The sequence below is a fragment of the Magallana gigas genome, chromosome 7 (assembly GCF_963853765.1).
Source record: "Magallana gigas chromosome 7, xbMagGiga1.1, whole genome shotgun sequence".
Classification (NCBI taxonomy): Eukaryota; Metazoa; Mollusca; class Bivalvia; order Ostreida; family Ostreidae; genus Magallana; species Magallana gigas.
The window spans coordinates 8,658,022-8,678,351 of record NC_088859.1 but is presented as its reverse complement, the minus strand read 5'-3'; the positions used below and the strand labels follow the sequence as shown (position 1 = coordinate 8,678,351).

Below are 20,330 nucleotides of genomic sequence, written 5' to 3'. Positions count from 1 at the left end.
TATTTATACATTTTTCAGCAATTGTATGATTTACTTTAAAAAAGTCATTGATGAAATGCATTGGATTAATTATTACAATATCGATTCGTAGTGTTATTACGGACAAAGACACTGGGAAATTTAAATAATTGCTAATAAAGACAGTTGAATGTTAAATAAAAAAACATTAATTCAAATTGAATTGATAATTTTCTGTATCGTTTGGTTCTACCAAAATGCTATAACAAATTTTTGATAGCAAACCCTTAAACCGATTTAAAAGAAAAGTTGTATACTGTAGTATATTGCTTTATTCTCTTTGTAGTTTTCATTGGAAACGATTGTATTAAACAGTATACGTTGTTACATCACCTGAATATTTCTTTTGAGATCAATACTTCATCCTCTTAAAACTCTGCATTTAATTTTTTGCAGTCTTCTCACTAATAAAACAAACATGCTATATTTAGATGTAATATTTAGGATGATTGTCGTTGTTCTAGAAATAACGGCAGATATTACATAGCATCGCTCATTTCTCTTCCTGTATTTACTGTATAACCTGCAATATAGGCTACAAGTCGTCTCTCTGTGCATTTTTTTTTACCATAATAGATACTTCAATCAATGACAGGTCTTAAATCGATAGCACCCGGAACAAACCACTCAATTTGTGCTTTGTAAAAGATGAGTTGATTTCTTTACCGGACGTCGTAGCAACACCGGTGTGTCCGGTCGCTTTTCTTAAAACTTTCAACCGCATATAAAGAAAACATACTTCACCGGTAATACCCAGACAGCTTGTTCAGAAAGCCTAGGATTTTGCTCTTACATATTGCTATTAGATGATGGCGGCAGAATTTTGCTATTCACAGGATCTTACTAACCTGACGATGAAACTGGCTAAGACCATGTCTCCTGTCGAATCTGCAGTGATGTTTACGCTTGGGGTTAGCGGAAATATACTGGCCCTTGTAATGTTAGTTCGCAATGCTGCCCATCACAAATGGAAGATATTCTACAGGCTTGTTGGAGCTCTCGCGTCCTCAGACTTGTTTGGAATCTTGTCCACGTCCCCCGTTGCCTTTGCTGTTTATGACAACCATTTTGTTTGGCCAGGGGGTCAACCAGTCTGCGATTATTTGTCCTTCATGCTTATTTTTGCAAGCATGGGGACCCTTACTATAGTAAGCGCCATGTCACTAGACAGATATTTAGCTGTTTGGTATCCGTTCTTTTACAACATTTCTCAAAAGAAAAGACGGGTTCACCTCATGCTAGTTGGAGTTTGGGTTTTTGCTGCCCTCATCGCCTCAATGCCGTTGATGAACTTTGGGCGAAATATACGACATTTCCCATGCACTTGGTGCTTTTTTGACTATTATGGAACTTATATGTCAGACAGAGCATTTTCGATCCTATATGCAACACTGGGAATACTTAACACCATCGTCTCGTCTACGTTCAACTGTCTTGTTCTTTATGCTGTTTGCAGGGGAACGATAAACACACGCCGCATGAGCATTCGAAGTGCACGTGGAAAAAAGAGGGAGAAAAAGAACGAGATCTTCATTCTGATATTCCTAATTGCCATTTTAATTGTGCACGCTGTATGTTGGATGCCGCTTATGGTAAGGTTATTCTAGGGTAAATTGTGTGGGTGTTTTTTCGGAGAATCGTTTGATCCATTTTATTACTCGAAGATAATAGACTAATTAGAGTGCCTGTTTCATTTTAATCTAAACGAGAATTATTAATATCGTGGTCTATGTTTTGTTTTTGATACTTTTTGTATGAGAAGTTAGCTGTAGTTTATATTGCCATCTTCAAAAGAACTCTAACATCAAATGTTACATATATATACAGCTGTAACGTCTTCCATTTTGGATGATGACAGGAATTCCCGGGTCACATTGCACATAGATAGTACTTCAATACCATTACCTGATGTTTATTCAAGTTTAATGTTGTTCTGATAATGTTGTTTTTTACTATTCAATACATGCTTATGGGTAAAAATTATTGCGATGAAAAACTAAATTTAATAGGTGTCATACATCAAAACGGGCTTAAGCAATATGTTGACTAGATGATTAAACAGGATTTAGCTTTGTCATATCCTGAACAAATTTTCATGAAGTTTTTGTGTAAAAAAACAAAACAATTAAAGTTTAAACAACAAAACTTCTCAACATACTGCAGTTGTTTTGCATAATTTTTTTATGACAAGCATGAGTGAAACTATACGTGCAGAGAATAGAAAGTAAGGTATTTTTTATTCAAAAAATCATAATCAACTAAAAAGACAAACTTCTATATACTGGTCCAAAGTTCTAAGTGTGTTACCTAATATATGATTTTACTATATGAAATACACATTAATTTTGTCTTGCCGTTAAGGTAACTTGTTTTCATTTAATTTTTGATTGGTTAAGAATCATGATGAAGCGATTTTTTCCTCTGGTTGCCACCCGAAATCTTGACCTGGATATCAGAAACACTTTCTGTTTTGATGAATTTGGTGCAGAGCTTTCGATTTGTTTTAGATTGCCGATGGAAATGACTTTACACTTATACAAGGGAAAATAATTTCGTTTTATTCAGATTGCTTATTATTTAAAACAAAATCGACGACGAAATGAACAGCAGATTTTGATTTCAATTGGTAATTTCTCAATATATCTGTGCTATTGATGTGAAGACAGATTGGTTATTTAAAGTTGAAAATTTCACATTATTTTATATCGTAATTTTCGAATTATTCTATTTATTAGGATGAACACTTAGAAGATTTGTTAGGTGTATGATTTAAAATTCTTTATTATTGGATATGCTATATTTAGTCCGATATGCTCTGTTTACAGATTCGTGTTTTAATCAACACGTCTGGTGCCAGACCAAACTACAAAACAGACCTTTTGGCTCTTCGAATGGCATCATGGAATCAAATCCTCGATCCATGGCTGTATATACTGCTCAGAAAAGAAATGCTCACTAGAATTTACATATTTTACCGGAAAAAGCGATACGGTGTGGTTTTTGTTACACCGGCAAGCTCGGAAAGTCTATCAGGGAGCATGCGTCTCCAAGCCCTAAATTCCAAGCAGAGACTTCAGAAAATGAATTCTACAGAATCAAACACTACCACAACTGAAATTAAAGAGCTTCTCAACACTGCACAGTCATAAAAAGAATTTTGCATTTTAGTTATATAGTGAAACTGCAACTCTATATGATTGTATGTTGTATGACAAAAATAACGTTTGCTTTGTTTTGGAATAGGGAAGAGTTCTTTCATTGGATGATGTGTATCACGTAATTGACGTCTATGGTTCTAAAGACGAAGGAATTTAAAATGGAGACAGCATTTTAGCAGACAAAACATCTTTATATTTATATCGTTTTTATATGAATTAATACATGTATATAAGACGGTTTTAATCAACGACAAAACAGATCGGTTTCCTGTTTCCTTGTTAGGTTAGTTTCTGACTGGCTACGGAAACTAAGAGGGCTAGATGCTTTGTATATTTTCAATTTTATTTTCAATTCCCTTATTTAAATAATAGTTTATGGCTAAATGTATTATATTAAAAAGTTTTTAAACATATCAGAAGGCAAACTGTTGACCGCCCAGTCTCCTTAATTCCGGCTGATAACACCAATAGAATGTGTGGCGAAATTAAATGACCATTGTACATTTAAATTTTAAGACCAATGCTTTTGAAAGAGATCAAAATGAACAGAAATCAACAATTGTATCAATCCAACCTTAAAATCATAACGACATATCTATAATTCTGAGTGTTTCAATCCTTGTTATTTCCAATATCTGAAAATTAAAAAAAATTGTGTTATATTGTTTTGTCTTAGCAATCAAATAAGCGTTTCAGTGATATCGTTGATCTGTTCTGTATATTGTATTTGCTCTTAATTTGATGCCTGTCATGTTGCCAATTATTTTTTTTACGCACGCAGGGTTTATCTATTGATTTCCTTCGATACAGGATTTGGTTTATGAGCGACAAAATGTGTAAAAAAAAAATAAGCCCTTTCTTTTAAAAACAGATTTTAAAAAGCACTTTGTAATTTAACTTTACTATGTGTTTGCTTGTATTGTTTGTTTGCTTTTTTTGAATTCAGACCTATTGGAAAATGTCTATCTGATATCGAATTAAACGTGTCACTTTATAATGAGGTTGAATTTTTTTTGACACACTATTAAAAGCTTTTAGACGATAAGCATCAAGAAATCTTTTTTGAGAAAGTCTTCTGGTTTGTAAAAATGTCATTGCTTTTATTCAATGTAGAAATAATTGGTTTTATGATATATGTGTGAGCATTTTGGTATTTATTTCCATGTGCGTTGTATATAGTCCCCCTTTGTATATATTACTTTGTAAAGTACTCAATTAAAAAAATAATAATTAATTGTTTTTAAATTAATATATAATGGGAAAAATGTTGTAAGATTTTCATAAGATGTTATTGTCCAAGTTATCCGTAAATTCCTATACACTATCTACAATGGATGCATACAATCTTTTAAATTCAAATCCAGATAAAAAAAGAAAGGACAGTGTACCAAATATAAGCTAGACCTTTTCTTTATTTTTTAAATATATGGTGTTAGTAGCTAGCCATAATTTGATGGTGGGTGAAATTTGTCATGCTATTAAATTCAGTTGCAAATACAATTACATGAAATACCAAAATCATGGCAAAATAATGTTATACTATTATGATATGGGTAAAAATGAAAATGAACATAGTCAGATGTACTGTGGTGTAAATGCTTATTCGATAAATCATTTATTACGGGCCGCCGGAAGGCGGTCCGTTGTTTGATAGACATTTAAATATTGTTACTGCGTTTCTGCGGGATAGTTCATTTTTAGTAGAATTAACACTATGCTTATTTTTATGAATTAAAAGTAAATTTGTATGTAGAAATATGTTTTATGCCTTTTAGAAAATATCACATATTTTTTGTCTTACTCGTAAATGAAAAGTAGGTCATACTTAATAGATTGTCGTATTTGGCGCGTTTTTATCGAGACTATAATCTATTCGGAAAATTTCGGAGTTTTTCATTCTTTTCAAAACGGTATGCGGGACATACTAAAGACCTGAAATACTAAAGACCTGAATGTCATTAAATTTTATATAAATGATATATTTTAATTTCAATGTGTCGTGTCAAATAAAATGACTTTTGTATTTATCATATTTCCATGTAAAATGTGGTAGAAAATATCATGAAATGACATTATATTAATTATTTACGCAAGAATATGACAGAAATGAAAATTTGAATTCACTGGAAAATTTGAACTTATCCATTTTTATTTTATTATGAGGTCCGTTGAAATCATATATTTAGCTAATGCATTAAGTTTTCATTCAATACAATGCAACAACAAAAAACCCAAAATGGTTTGAAATACATAATCTCCAAGAGAAATTTTAAATGATGAGTTGAACTTTGTTTTTAGAGTAATGTACAAATCATTGTGTTCTCCACTACTTCATACTATGGCAATGATCATACAATTTCCGTTAGAAATGCTTACAGTAACGAAATCGATTCTTTGTGATAATAGTAAAATGTTAAACTTCAAAACAAGTTGCAGAAAGTATATTAAAATTTACCATAAAAATTAGTACAACCAATTCTTATTTTCCTCTATGTGGTGTGTTTTTCTGTAAATAACCAATGATTCATACAACAATTATATATTTTGCGGCCCATTTGACGCTTGCGTCAATATGATTTCTTGTTTTGTTTATTAGTTAAACTGTTATTTCAGCAAATACAAACTCTCATTTAGAGAGTCAATTCAATTAGGGCTAGTCAATGAAAGTACACCAGTGCGAAACACACGATAGACGTTATACTTTAAAGCATATATTTAAACAAAAAATCACCAAATACAATTGTCGCATAAAAAGTGTATTTTGCTAGCATTATTTGAAATTGAAGTTAGTTTAATATATTTGAAACACTTTATTTCTTAAAATATCCAAACGTAGTTTTGTTTTGATACCTATTATAACAAGCATTCTGAGAATATTGCATAAGCAATACACGTCCCCTACCGGTTTGTAGAAATTTGTGAAAACAATGCACTGTTATGCAGAACATGCCGAACCAACAGACCAACCCGATAACGAACCCGATTGTAATAATACAAAACACCCTGTCGATTAAAACAACACAATGCTTGACACTATTTTACAGAACTTGTTTGTTTGTTAGAAACAATAAAAGGAACGGTCCAGGTAATGCACGATATTATTACTGACTATATACTTTCCTCGTTTATTCAATACACACCGAACCCGATAACGAACCCAAACATTAAAAAATTGGAATATAAAAAATGTCCTCGAAAATACGTCAACCAGACGTTACAGAAGTGTAAACTTGACCTGTAGTTTGAGATTTTGAAGCTGTTCAGCAAATTTCACATTATTTCTCAAACGCATAAAGAAAAAAAGTGTGGAAAACTGAAGTGGGACAGACAGACGGACGGACAGACGGACAGACGGACGCAGAGGAAAGCTATAGCCCCCTCCGGTGAAAAGCGGTAGGGGACTAATAATAGAGTATTTTAACAATATTGTAAATTATGTTTTTATAAACGATATAATTCTATATTATATGTGTTTAATTTAATTGGCGGTCAGTTACCAGGATCTGTAGTTCGGGCGTGTATGCCTAAATGGTTATGAATAATACTGTCATTTCCGGAGTATATTAAATACGTTTTGTCAATTCAAATAAAAACAGGTTTTTGTTTCCGTGTTCGTGTATATAAAGCCTTAAATCTGTTACCAATGAAATAGTGTATGTCAGAAAAGCAACAAAATATCATTTAAAGCAACGAGAACAAAGAAGTTTATACATTATTAAAAAAAATGAAGACTACAACGAATACGGAAGATTGTGGCATTTTGTTCGTCGTCATAAGTATAACATTTCCCTGTATTACTATTGATACATTCAATTAAACCTACAGTTACATTCAACGTGTACTTGCTTTCTTTTGACAAGGAATAAGACGTATTTCATTACTAGTATCCTAAATGACCTATTTCATTGGTAAAGGACTGTCAACATCAAGTAACATTTCACTCTCCAGTATAAAAAAACCTGCTGGGGTAATTTGGCCTGTGTAATGAAGTTTTTATTCATATCGCATTTCTAATTTGATGGACTTTTATTCAGTTATATACCAACTAAGATCTAACAACATTAAATGCAGCGCTTATTTAGCACACCAAATTCATACCACATATCTCTTGCGAAAGTTTGGCATAAATCAATTAATTCTTGACAAATTAAGATGAATTTTAAAATCAAATTGTGAAGAATATAACATTTAAGTGCGTGCCATGTCAGTTGCCAGTTGTATCTTGTTTCTAATGTATGATACACATTACTAAATTGTGTTTGTCTGGCATTTCTTTCGAAAATGAATGATATTTCTAGTGCGTAAAATAATTGTGTAAAATTACAGCATATGAATTCCGACGTATGTAACTTGAGTTGCATATGAAAAATATTATTCCCTCGTCCATCTTAACATAAACAAGAATTTAAATCATTTATTAAATAATGTTGAACAACAACAAAACCATATCATGAATTGATCAACAAATATTCAAGTAAACGGAAATCTCAAAAGCTAATACATAAAAGGTATACACGTATTAAAACAATATTTCTCGTTATTCAATAAAATCTGCAAAACATTTCTCTCAGATCTAAAGATTCGTTTGTCTATAGACCTGATTTATTTGGTGTAGATTGCGAGGTGTATGATACTGTATGAATATTAGATTTGCCAAACGTGTTTTTGCAAAGACCCTTGTAGTGTCTTTTAATGGCAATAAATGTTTCTTTCCTGAGAAGGATATAAATCCATGGATCTATCATGGCATTGTTCACGGCAAATCTAAGTACCATCAGTTCCCTAGCGCCATTCCCATGAATCCATTTTCCAGCATGGCCAAGCATCGTGAACTGTGTTATAAAAAAAAAGGAATTGCATGACTGCATAGAAGGATTTTCAAAAATACAATTTCGGTGGGAAACAAAATGGAAAGCTTCACAAAGCTTTAAAGGTTCAAAAGTACTTAGTATTACTGACACAAATCTTGTTTCTTTTCACTATGCAAGATTTTTTTTACAGTAAAAGAGCTTACCATGAGTGGTGCCCAGGTCACGCCAAAAACTGATACAACAATGATCAAAAATATGATGATGAAGACATCGTTTTTCTTCCTTCGTCTTGCAGTTTGTTTATTGTTGACTGAATTCATTCCTCTACAGACGGTCACTATCACTATCAAGTTTAACGAGATGGTTGTCAACAGAATGGATAGACCAAATAAAGAGAAGATGAACGAACTTACCCTGTCCATTGTCAATTTACTTACAAATTTCAGAAAGCACCAGGAGCCAGGATAGTAGTTAAAGCTTTCACCGAGTCCCATAAGCTGAAGACTTGAAATCAAAGCTCCAACGAGCCATATGGAAATCAACGTAATGTTCGCTCGACGTCTTTTCTGAGAGATGTGGTTGTATTTCAACGGATAAACAATAGCAAGAAAACGGTCAAAGGACATTGCACACACAATCATAGCTGAAGAAGTAAACAAAAGTGAAAAGATAAAAGAGCTGTAGTTGCAAAGAGTTTCAGGGTAGTCATAGGTAAAGTCCGTGGCATACCTAACCATAACTGTTGGATACACCAGAAGAATTCCTCCTCCGTCCGTGAGAGCCAGACCTCCAACAAACCTATAGAAGGGTCTCCATTTATGAGATTTGACTGTCTTTACAAGAACAATCAAAGCGATTAAATTGCCACCTACTCCCCATGCAAACTGCAAAACTGGAGGCATGACGGATTCCCAAACGTTGTACTGTGTGGTGTTAGAGACGAAGGAGTTTGATTCCGTGACATTCATTTTGACGACTGATTGTGAATTGATAGGTGAAATCTTTGTCATTATCTTAATATATACCTCACGGTAGTACTTCCCTATCTTCTCCACTCATCGCTCATGGTTTACTTAAATTTGACCACTCCAAACATACATTACTGTAGAACTTTGGAATTATCAGCTCAGGTGAGCTAAAAAAAAAACAAACGCCAATTTCGATCGTGATTGAAGATTTTTATTGTATTCGTATCATCAAGGGATATAATACTCCAATAAACTTAAACTAGAATGAAATCATAAACAACGCAAATCCTTGATTTTAAGCATATCAAGCGAGATAACCAGAATAGCCATTATATGATTAATATAATGAATAAATTGTTCATTTACAAACAAGTGGTTCTTTTATTCGTAAATACAGTGCTTTACATGGCATATTTTGACTTTGAACAAAAAGATTTTTGTTTTAAAAAGACATCTTGTACATTTTCAAGTTGGGTATTTTCTGTATCCCTGCCAATTTAAAAAAAAATGTTATTTTGCTGTTTAAGATGAATTACTCACAAACATAAAACAGATATCTTGGGGCGTTAATTTAAAAGAAAAGTTTGGCCATAAAAATTAAAAATGAAACACATTATCTTATTTAAAATAAAATAAGCAACTTGTATAATAGTTTTTTTTTTATTATTTTCTTTTATAGTTTCAGTCTAAGTTGTATAATATCCATTAATACTGTATAATTTTCCATTTGTATGGTACAATTTCCATATGTATTGAATAATTTCCTTTTTGTACTGTCTAATGGTCTATATGTAAATTTTTTATTTTTATTGAATATTTTTTTTAGTTTTGTATAAATTTTTCTTTTGTATCATGTAATTCTCTTACAAAACGACAACAAATATTACATTCGTTAACAAAAAAAGGATTAGCTAATTATTGAATTATTCTCAAATCAAGATGCAAGTTTAAAAGCCAGTTTTCTTTTCATTCACAGCAACGTTGAAACGAATTTTGTCATATTTGATATGGCAGAAATGATAAATTGTGACAAAACTTTGACTCACATTTAACGATATTTATCATTAAAGGAACCTTTTGTAAATGTAAGGCGATTGATCTTTGGTTGCTTCTCTTGTAGAGATTAGTTATAGATTTTTTACATTGGATATTGAAGTGAATTTATCAAATTAATGAATAACATGTAAATAAAAAAAAATTCAGATCTTAACTCCAATGTTAATGATTATAAAAAAAAAAGGTATGATAATGTTGCAGTCAGAATCGTATAAAAGGAAATCAATAAATTCCTGACGCATCTGAACGTTCTAAAGCATATTATAAGCACTTCGTATCTTTGTATTTGAATTTTTTCGGGTATTCGGTGAAATAGCTGCTAAATTTAAATCTAAATAGTGAATATATATGCTTGCAGATCATCAGATTTGATGAATCAATCACCTTTATTAAACTAAAAGCAAAAATAGAATTTTATTGCGTAAGCATAGTATGTAAATATTTTCTGTACATCAGAACAAATCTTAAAAGATAAAATCATGGCAAAATAATTTTATACTATTATTATATATGTAAACATAAAATTAAACATATGTCATATGTACTGTGGTGTAAATGCTTATTCGATAAATCATTTATTTTGTTTATTAGCTAAACTGTGTTATTTCAGCAAATACAAACTCTCATTTAGAGAGTCAATTCAAATAGGGCTAGTCAATAAAAGAACACCAGTGCACAACACACAATAGACGTTATCTACTTTAAAGCAGGTAATTAAAAAAAATCACCAAATAGAATTGTCGCATAAGAAGTGTATTTTGCTAGCATTATTTGAAATTGAAGGTAGTTTTATACAGTTGAAACACTTTATTTCTTATAATATCCAAACGTAATTTTGTTTTGGTACCTATTATAATAATAGAGTTTTTTAACAATATTGTAATGTTTTTATAAATGATACAATTCTATATTATGTGTGTTTAATTTTATTGGCGGTCACTTAGCCGGATCTGTAATTAGGGCGTGTATGCCTAAATGGTTATGAATAATACTGTCATTTCCGGAGTATATTAAATACGTTTTGTCAATTCAAATAAAAACAGGTTTCTGTGTCCGTGTTCGTGTATATAAAGCCTTACATCTGTTACCAATGAAATAGTGTATGTCAGAAAAGGCAACAAAATATCATTTAAAGCAACGAGAACAGAGAAGTTTATACATTATTTAAAAAAAATGAAGACTACAACGAATACGGAAGATTGTGGCATTTTGTTCGTCGTCATCAGTTGAACATTTCCCTGTATTACTATTGATAATTCAATTTAACCTACAGTTACATTCAACATGTACTTGCTTTATTTTGACCATGAATAAGTCGTATTTTTATTACTAGTATTCTAAATGACCTATTTCATTGGTAAAGGACTGTCAACATCAAGTAACATTTCACTCTCCAGTATAAAAAAAACCTGCCGGGTACGTAGTTTGGCCTGTGTACTGAAGTTTTTATTCATATCGTATTTCTTATTTGATGGACTTTTATTCAGTTATATACCAACTAAGATCTAACTACATTAAATGCAGCGCTTATTTATCACACCAAATTCATACCACATATCTCTTGTGAAAGTTTGGCATAAATCAATTAATCCTTGACAAATTAAGATGAATTCTAAAATCAAATTGTGAAGAATATAACATTTAAGTGCGTGCCATGCCAGTTGCCAGTTGTATCTTGTTTCTAATGTATGATACATATTACTAAATTGTGTTTGTCTGGCATTTCTTTCGAAAATGAATCCAAAATAATGATATTTCTAGTGCGTAAAATAATTGTGTAAAATTACAGCATATGAATTCAGACGTATGTAACTTGAGTTGCATATGAAAAAATATTATTTCCTAGTCTATCTTAACATAAACAAGAATTTAAATCATTCATTAAATAATGTTGAACAACAACAACACCATATCATGAATTAAGCAACAAATATTCAATTAAACGGAAATCTCAAAAGCTAATACATAAAAAGTATACAAGTATTAAAACAATATTTCTCGTTATTCAATAAAATCTGCAAAACATTTCTCTCAGATCTAAAGATTCGTTTGTCTATAGACTTGATTTATTTGGTGTAGATTGCGAGGTGTATGATACTGTTTGTAGTGTCTTTTAATGGCAATAAATGTTTCTTTCCTTAGAAGGATATAAATCCATGGATCTATCATGGCATTGTTCACGGCAAATCTAAGTACCATAAGTTCCCTAGCGCCATTCCCATGAATCCATTTTCCAGCATGGCCAAGCATAGTGAACTGTTTAACAAATATAAAAGGAATTGCATGACTGCATTTTCAAAAATACAATTTTGGTGGGAAACAAAATGGAAAGCTTCACAGAGCTTAATATGTTCAAGAGTAATTAGTTTTTCTAACAAAAATCCTGTTTCTTTTCACTAAGCAATATTTTGTACAGTCAAAGAGCTTACCATGAGTGGTGCCCAGGTCACGACAAAAACTGATACAACAATTATCAAAAATATGATGATGAAGACATCGTTTTTCTTCCTTCGTCTTGCAGTTTGTTTATTCATGACTGAATTCATTCCTCTACAGACAGTCACCATCACTATCAAGTTTAACGAGATGGTTGTCAACAGAATGGATAGACCAAACAAAGAGTTACTTACAAATTCCATAAAGCACCAGGAGCCAGGGTAGTAGATAAAGCTTTCACCGAGTCCCATAAGCTGAAGACTTGAAATCAAAGCTCCAACGAGCCATATGGAAATCAACGTAAAGTTCGCCATCCGTCTTTTCTGAGCGATGTGGTCGTATTTAAACGGATATGCAATTGCCAAAAAACGGTCAAAGGACATTGCACACACAATCATAGCTGAAGAAGTAAACAATAATGAATAAATAAATGAGCTGTAGTCACAGAGGGGTTTTGGAAAATCATATGTAAAGTCCGTGGCATACCTAACTATCACTATTGGATACACCAGAAGAATCGCTCCTCCGTCCGTGAGAGCTAGACCTCCAACAAGCCTATAGAAGGGCTTCCATTTGTGATATTTTGCTGATTTTACCAGAAGCCCAAGAGTAATCAAATTTGCTACAACGCCCAAGGCAAACTGTAAGGCAGGAGGAACTGCAGATTCCCAAACCTTGGTTTGGTTGAGGTTCACGTCAGAGGAGTTGGATTCCGTGTCATTCATTCTATCGACAATGTGTGGACTGATAGGGGATATCTCTGTCATTATCTTAATTTGTACTTCTGGGTCAGTCCCGAAAACTTCCCTATCTTCTCCATAAATAAGTCCACTTCAATCACTACTGTAAAATTATGGAATTTTCATTGTTCATAGGGTTACCTCATCCCTACATTTACTTCTTCCCAAACATTGGTTAAGCAATTATATACACAAAAGCTTGTCAGTTGTTGGAATGGATACCCTCGAAATTATGTCCCCGCGAACTAGTTATTTTGGACTGTCCGCGAATATTTAATCTGAAGATATGAAATGATCCCACGGTAACAGTAAACTAATCATAACAATTTCGAGTGTAATTAAAGATATTTTATTGCATTTGCATCATCTAGCGATACATAAAAACTTTAATAAATGAAATCAGAACCAAAGCATAATGCGTCCTTTATATAAACCATATCAAACGTGATAGCAGAGAAAAGTCATTACATGATTTTAGAAATATGATGATTAAATTCTTCAATTACAAAGAATTGTTTTTTCATTCGCGATAATAAAAATTATTAATTTAACGTTAAAAACATTATAGAACTTTTTATAAGACATATTTTGACTTTGACCAACCGACCAAGAAGGAATGTGATCAAAATGAAAGTATTTTTCTCTTTTATTTCCTATATTTCAACAAATGTTCTGTGCTAAAGTTGATTTACTCACCGACTAAAATCAGATATCTTTTCGCGTTGATTTAAAAGGAAAAAGGTATATGTTTGGCTTATTGTATTTCAATTGAAGAATATTAACAGAATTTAAGTTAAGAAATGCAATTTAAATGGCATAATTTCCATCTGAATTGAAAAATATCTAAAATTCTTGTTGCATTATTTTTCATTTGCGTGGTATAATTTCTATAGTTATTGAAAAAATTTAAAATGTATTGTATAACTTTTTGTACTCTTCATTTCTAATGTGTAATGTGTAATTTTTAAATTTACAAATTACAAAACGAAGACAAACACGATATCCATTTTAGTTTTTCATAAATAGCTCATAACTGAATGATTTTCAAATCAATGATCGGCATGGAGGTTATCGTTTATTTACAACACAATTAAAATGACCTCAATGTGGTATAAATGGCAAATAAATTGTGAAAAAAAATCGGACACGTGTTTAACAGACAAATCATGTTAATAAAATGAATAAGGAATTCAACAAGTTCAAATTAAACTTTAAAAACTTGGAAAAGAAGAAAAGGTATGATAATATCGCATTAAAATATATAATTTATTTAAAAGAGAAAAACAAATTCCTTTCGTATCTGAACATTTTAAAGTATTAGTACTGTCCTCTTATGTAAATATTTTTGGATATTCAGAACCTTGCTTGTTTACGATATAATACCTGATGTGCATAAAAAGGATTGAGACACCAACTTGTCGCCTTGATGTCGTTGGAAAGACAAATACCATTACAGCAGCAATATAAGCACAGCAGCCTAATTTTATTTATCAAAACAATATTTCATTCAATATAACATTGAAAAAGATTAGACAGCAGGCGCAGCCAATATTAGCCTTTTCCATACAGCAGCCTAATGTTAGAGCTTTTGAATTAACTATTCTGTTTTTGTGACCTGAATGTAATGTTGAACCGGCTCAACTCAATACAACCAGTCACTGAGCACACGTTTACCAAGGTACTAGTACTCCTCAGAAACCCACGAGATTTCAATTTCTTTTCTTTTTTTAATTATAGAATTTTTCACTTTCACGACACATATATGTACATACATTATATATCTTGTACATGTGTTTATAATCAACTTAGAGAGCTTTTAACTATTTTATTATTCTGTATTATACAGTTCTTATGTAGTGAAAGTAAATTTTTGGAAAGATAGAGAGAGAGAGAAAGAGAGAATTCCTCAGTTTCTAAGTTAGTCTTTAGAATGGGTCTCCTGGTATTTGATTTTCCATGCCAGATCTGCAGTTCTTGAAGCTTTTGCTGCAACCAAAGAAATGTTCTGAATCCTTAGCATCACAAAAAGATCTTTCTCAACATCCAGGCGACATATATTACTTCGACGCCGTTTTACTCATACGGAGGTACTAGTAATATAAGTACCTCTCTGGCTGAATAAGTCGACAAATCGGACTATAAAAAATTATATTTCAGGTCTGTATCCTTTAATCACCCCCCCCCCCCACACACACACACATATATATATATACACCCATTGGCAAATAAATAAGTATTACATTCCCAAGGATTTATCAATTATGATATTGCCTTACAATTCTTTGAATTTAGAATATTCAATTTATGATTAATACTATTGAAACTTGTCTTTCTGGCTTGAATTTAAAAATACGATATTTGTATTGCGTAAAATCATTGTGCAATAACGATTTCTATTGTATAAGTAGTAAACTAATTGTTCTCAAACAATTAAAGGTCATTCCACCTTGATATTTTTTAATGAATTGCTAGACTGCTCAATAAGGTATACACAATTTTTTATACCTACGCTATATGTTGTACTATAAAATGGGAAAAACCACAAAGCCATAAATGATTTTAAAATTAAGAGAATTTTTCTATTTCAAGCCATTTCTTTAAGAAATCTATGTTGTATATAGTAAACATCTATTGAATTACTTTACTGATTTTTTTTCCCAATTACCCTGAACAAAACTGAACCAAGAGAATAGTCTTTACACAAGCATAATATCAGAAAACCTAATAATAGAGGAGAGTGTTCTAGAGGCTAGCTGTCTTTGTAAGAAATGAATGGATTGACTGTAAATACAAGTTCCACTTGAGTAATCACAGGACTTTTTTAATAATCTTTTTCATTTTGACATTTTCAATTTACAATTGCATATAAACATGTCATTGGTATAATAGCATATCATATAAATATATATCTTAATGCTTCATTGGACTTGATGTGATACCTTGCTGACCAAAATGAATACCTTATTGCGCAATCGAGCAAGCTATTGAAACTCTTACAATAATACTGTATTTCAAATAATATGAAAATTCATAAATTAACGGATTTCCAAATGACCTTGACCTTTGACCTTAATGTCATTTTGTTTGGCCAAGGTAGACGTTTCTATTCCAAGTGGTCAGAAGTCTCTACAATAGATAGTTAAAAAGTTGGAAGTGATTTTATGTAAATCTAAATACTTTCGGGGGCAATAACTTCTAGAAGGGGGCCTTAGATCCTTTTGGTATGAATATATTGAAGAACCCTCTAAGTGTACTGAAGACATTGGTAAAAGTTCCAAGTCTCTATCTCTTATGGTTTTAAAGGAGTAGCGATAAAAAGTATTAAGTATAAAAGGGGCAATAACTCTGTAATTATTCAAAAGTGTGAGCTTGGGGGCTATATTTTTAAATGTCTTAAGATTTACTACTACATCCATGAAAAAGTTTTTCTCTACCACCCTAAACAAAAGAGATATAAAAACTCATTAATTAACAGATTTCTAAATGACATGGACCTTTGACCTTTACGTCATTCTGTTCGGCCAAGGTAGACGCTTCTATTCCAAGTGGTCGGAAGTCTCTATGAAAAGTATAAAAAAGTGATTTTATGTAAATCTAAATACTTTCGGGGGCAGTAACTTCTAGAAGGGGGCCTTAGATCCGTTCGGTATGAATAGATTAAAGAACCTTCTAATTGTACTGAAGACATTGGTAAAAGTTCCAAGTCTCTATCTCTTATGGTTTCAGAGACGAAGCGATAACAACCATTTCTTTCTCAAAGGGCAATAACTCTGTAAGCTCTCGGAGTTTTTTGACACAGAGTCAATTGGTACCATAACTTTTAATGAGCAATTACATAAAGTTTAATCTGTTTAAATAATTCTAATAACAAAAACTGATCCCGTGGTAAATAGAAAAAAAGAAGAAGATGAAAAAACATAAAGAAATCAAAAGGTCTTTCACCTGAAAGGTGGAAAGACCTAATTACAATCATATTGAGTCAGACGTACGTTATTTGAACAGTATAGATAAAATTTATTGCCTATCTGTTTTCCATTTAAGAATTAAAATTATATAATTTATTATGATGAAAAATAACAAATTTATATTAGGACTGGACTAAAATATATTCAAATAAAAGGATATGTCAAAACCTATTGCATAAAAATGTATACAACACTTAGTAGAAAATCAATTTTTCTTGTTATCTGACGAAATCTGCGGAAGAATTTTGCGAAACAGATCAATAGACATGCTTTATTTCGTGTAGATTGTGATAAATATGAAACTGTAAGAATTTCAGATTTGCCGAACAAGTTTTTGCATAGACCCTTGTAGTGTCTTTTAATGGCAATAAATATTTCTTTCCTGAGAAGGATATCAATCCATAGATCTATCATGGCATTGTTCACGGCGAATATAAGTACCATCAGTTCCCTAGTGCCATTCCCATGAATCTCTTTTGCAGCATGACCAAGCATCGTGAACTGAGTAACAAAAATAAAAGGAATTGCATGACTGCATAAAAGGATTTTCAAAAATACAATTTTGGTGGGAAATAAAGTAGAAAGCTTCAAAGAGCTTAATATGTTCAAGAGTAATTAGTTTTTCTGACAAAAATCCTGTTTCTTTTCACTAAGCAATATTTTTTTTTACAGTATAAACAGCTTACCATGAGTGGTGCCCAGGTCACGCCAAAAGCTGATACAACAATTATCACAAATATGATGATGAAGACATCGTTTTTCTTCCTTCGTCTTTCAGTTTGTTTATTTTTGACTGAATTCATTCCTCTATAGACGGTCACTATCACTATCAAGTTTAACGAGATCGTTGTCAACAGAATGGATAGACCAAACAAAGAAAAGATGAACGTATTGACCCTGTTCATTGTTGATTCACTTACAAATTTCAGAAAGCACCAGGAGCCAGGGTAGTAGTTAAAAAGGTCCCATAAGCTGAAGACTTGAAATCAAAGCTCCAACGAGCCATATGGAAATCAACGTAATGTTCGCTTGCCGTCTTTTCTGAGAGATGTGGTTGTATTTCAACGGATAAAAAATTGCAAAAATTCGGTCTAAGGACATTGCACACACAATCATAGCTGAAGAAGTAAACAAAAGTGAAAAGATAAAAGAGCTGTAGTTGCAAAGAGTTTCAGGGTAGTCATAGGTAAAGTCCGTGGCATACCTAACCATAACTGTTGGATACTCCAGAAGAATCCTCCTCCGTCCGTGAGAGCCAGACCTCCAACAAACCTATAGAAGGGTCTCCATTTATGAGATTTGACTGTCTTCACTAGAACAATCAAAGCGATTAAATTGCCCCATGCAAATTGCAAAACTGGATGCATGACGGATTTCCATACCTTGTACTGTGTGATGTTAGAGACGAAGGATTTTTGATTCCGTGAAATTCATTTTGACGACTGTTTGTGGATTGATAGGTGATATCTTTGTCATTATCTTAATATATACCTCTGGGTAAGTCTATAGTACTTCCCTATCTTCTTCACTCACTGCTCATGGTTTACTTAAATTTGACCACTAAAAAACATTACTGTAGAACTGTGAAATTATCAGCTCAGGTGAGCTAAAAACACAGAAGCCAATTTTGATCGTGATTGGAGATTTTTATTGTATTCGTATCATCAAGGGATATAATACTTCAATAAACTTAAACTAGAATGAAATCCTAAACAACGCTAATCCTTGATTTTAAGCATACCAAGCGCGATAACCAGAATAGTCATTACATGATTAATATAATGAATAAATTTTTCATTTACAAACAAGTGGTTCTTTTATTCGTAAATACAGTGCTTTACATGGCATATTTTGACTTTGAACAAAAAGATTTTTGTTTAAAAAGACATTTGATACATTTTCAAGTTGAGTATTTTCTCTATCCCTGCCAATTTTTAAAAAAATATGTTATTTTGCTGTTTAAGATGAATTACTCACAAACATAAAACAGATATCTTTGGGAGTTACTATATAAGTAATTCAAAAGAAAAGGTATATGTTTGCCGTTTGGCCATTAAAATAAAAAATGAAAAACATTAAGTTATTTAAAATAAAATTAGGAACTTGTATAAAAGTTTTTATTATTTTTTTAAAATAATTTTTATAGTTTCCATCTGAGTTGTATAATATCCATTTATACTGTATAGTTTTCCATTTGTATGGTACAATTTCCATATGTATTGAATAATTTCCTTTTTGTACTCTCTAATGGTCTACATTATATATATGTAGATGTTATTATTATTGAATATTTATTTTAGTTTGTATATTTTTTCGTTTGTATCATATAATTCTCTTACAAAACGACAACAAACATTACATTGGTTTACAAAAAATGTATTAGCTAATTATTGAATGATTCTCAAATCAATATGCAAATTTAACAGCCAGTTTTCTTTTATTGCAGCGACATTGAAACGAATTTTGTCATATTTGATATGGCAAAAATGATAAATTGTGACAAAAATTTGACACACATTTAACGATATTTATCATTAAAGCAACCTTTTGTAAATGTAAAGCGAGTGATCATTGGTTGTTTCTCTTGTAGAGATTAGTAATAGATTTTTTTACATTGGATATTGAAGTGAATTTATCAAATTAATGAATAACATGTAAATCAAAAAAAAATTCAGATCTTAACTCCAATTTTAATTTTAAAAAAAAAGATAAAGGTGTGGTATTATTGCAGTCAGAATCGTATAAAAGGAAATCAAGAAATTCTTGTCGCATCTGAACGTTTTAAAGCATATTATAAGCACTTCGTATCTTCGTATTTGAATTTTTTCGGGTATTCGGTGAAATAGCTGCTAAATTTGAACCTAAATAGTGTAAATATATGCTTCCAGATCATCAGATTTGATGAATCAATCAATTTTTTTAAACTAAAAGCAAAAATAGAATTTTATTGCATAAGCACCGTATGTAAATATTTTCTGTACATCGGAACAAATCTTAAAAGATAAAATCAATGTTCTATGATCATAAAATTCCATATTATACTATATCAACTTGAAGTTACTGAGTACTGTAAACGTATTTTATTTTGCTTGTACGATATTTAGCGGAAATTAGTTTTTGAACAAGTTGGCGTGGATTTGAATTAGCGTTTTCCTAAATGTGACTATTGTTATGTTTA

At 31.5% G+C, this 20,330-nt stretch overlaps 3 protein-coding genes and 1 pseudogene across 3 annotated transcripts; 1 reads left to right on the top strand and 3 right to left on the bottom strand.

Annotated features, from left to right (window-relative positions):
- Positions 1-521: 521 nt before the first annotated feature.
- LOC105320130 (prostaglandin E2 receptor EP4 subtype) lies at positions 522-4,760 on the top strand. Its single transcript, XM_011417935.4, has 2 exons — positions 522-1,610; positions 2,844-4,760. Exons 1-2 carry the CDS (start codon positions 825-827, stop codon positions 3,165-3,167), a joined length of 1,110 nt encoding a protein of 369 aa, XP_011416237.3. The 5' UTR covers positions 522-824; the 3' UTR covers positions 3,168-4,760.
- Positions 4,761-7,461: 2,701 nt separating this feature from the next.
- On the bottom strand, positions 7,462-9,183 carry LOC105320228 (prostaglandin E2 receptor EP4 subtype-like). The gene is made up of 2 exons (XM_034456000.2): positions 8,191-9,183; positions 7,462-8,008 (listed from the first exon to the last, which is right to left on the bottom strand). Exons 1-2 carry the CDS (start codon positions 8,995-8,997, stop codon positions 7,766-7,768), a joined length of 1,050 nt encoding a protein of 349 aa, XP_034311891.2. The 5' UTR covers positions 8,998-9,183; the 3' UTR covers positions 7,462-7,765.
- A 2,865-nt stretch (positions 9,184-12,048) lies between these two features.
- LOC105320129 (prostaglandin E2 receptor EP4 subtype-like) lies at positions 12,049-13,568 on the bottom strand. The gene is made up of 2 exons (XM_020064052.3): positions 12,441-13,568; positions 12,049-12,267 (listed from the first exon to the last, which is right to left on the bottom strand). Exons 1-2 carry the CDS (start codon positions 13,212-13,214, stop codon positions 12,049-12,051), a joined length of 993 nt encoding a protein of 330 aa, XP_019919611.3. The 5' UTR covers positions 13,215-13,568.
- Positions 13,569-16,580: 3,012 nt separating this feature from the next.
- On the bottom strand, positions 16,581-18,567 carry LOC136270359 (prostaglandin E2 receptor EP4 subtype-like; annotated as a pseudogene).
- Positions 18,568-20,330: the final 1,763 nt, after the last annotated feature.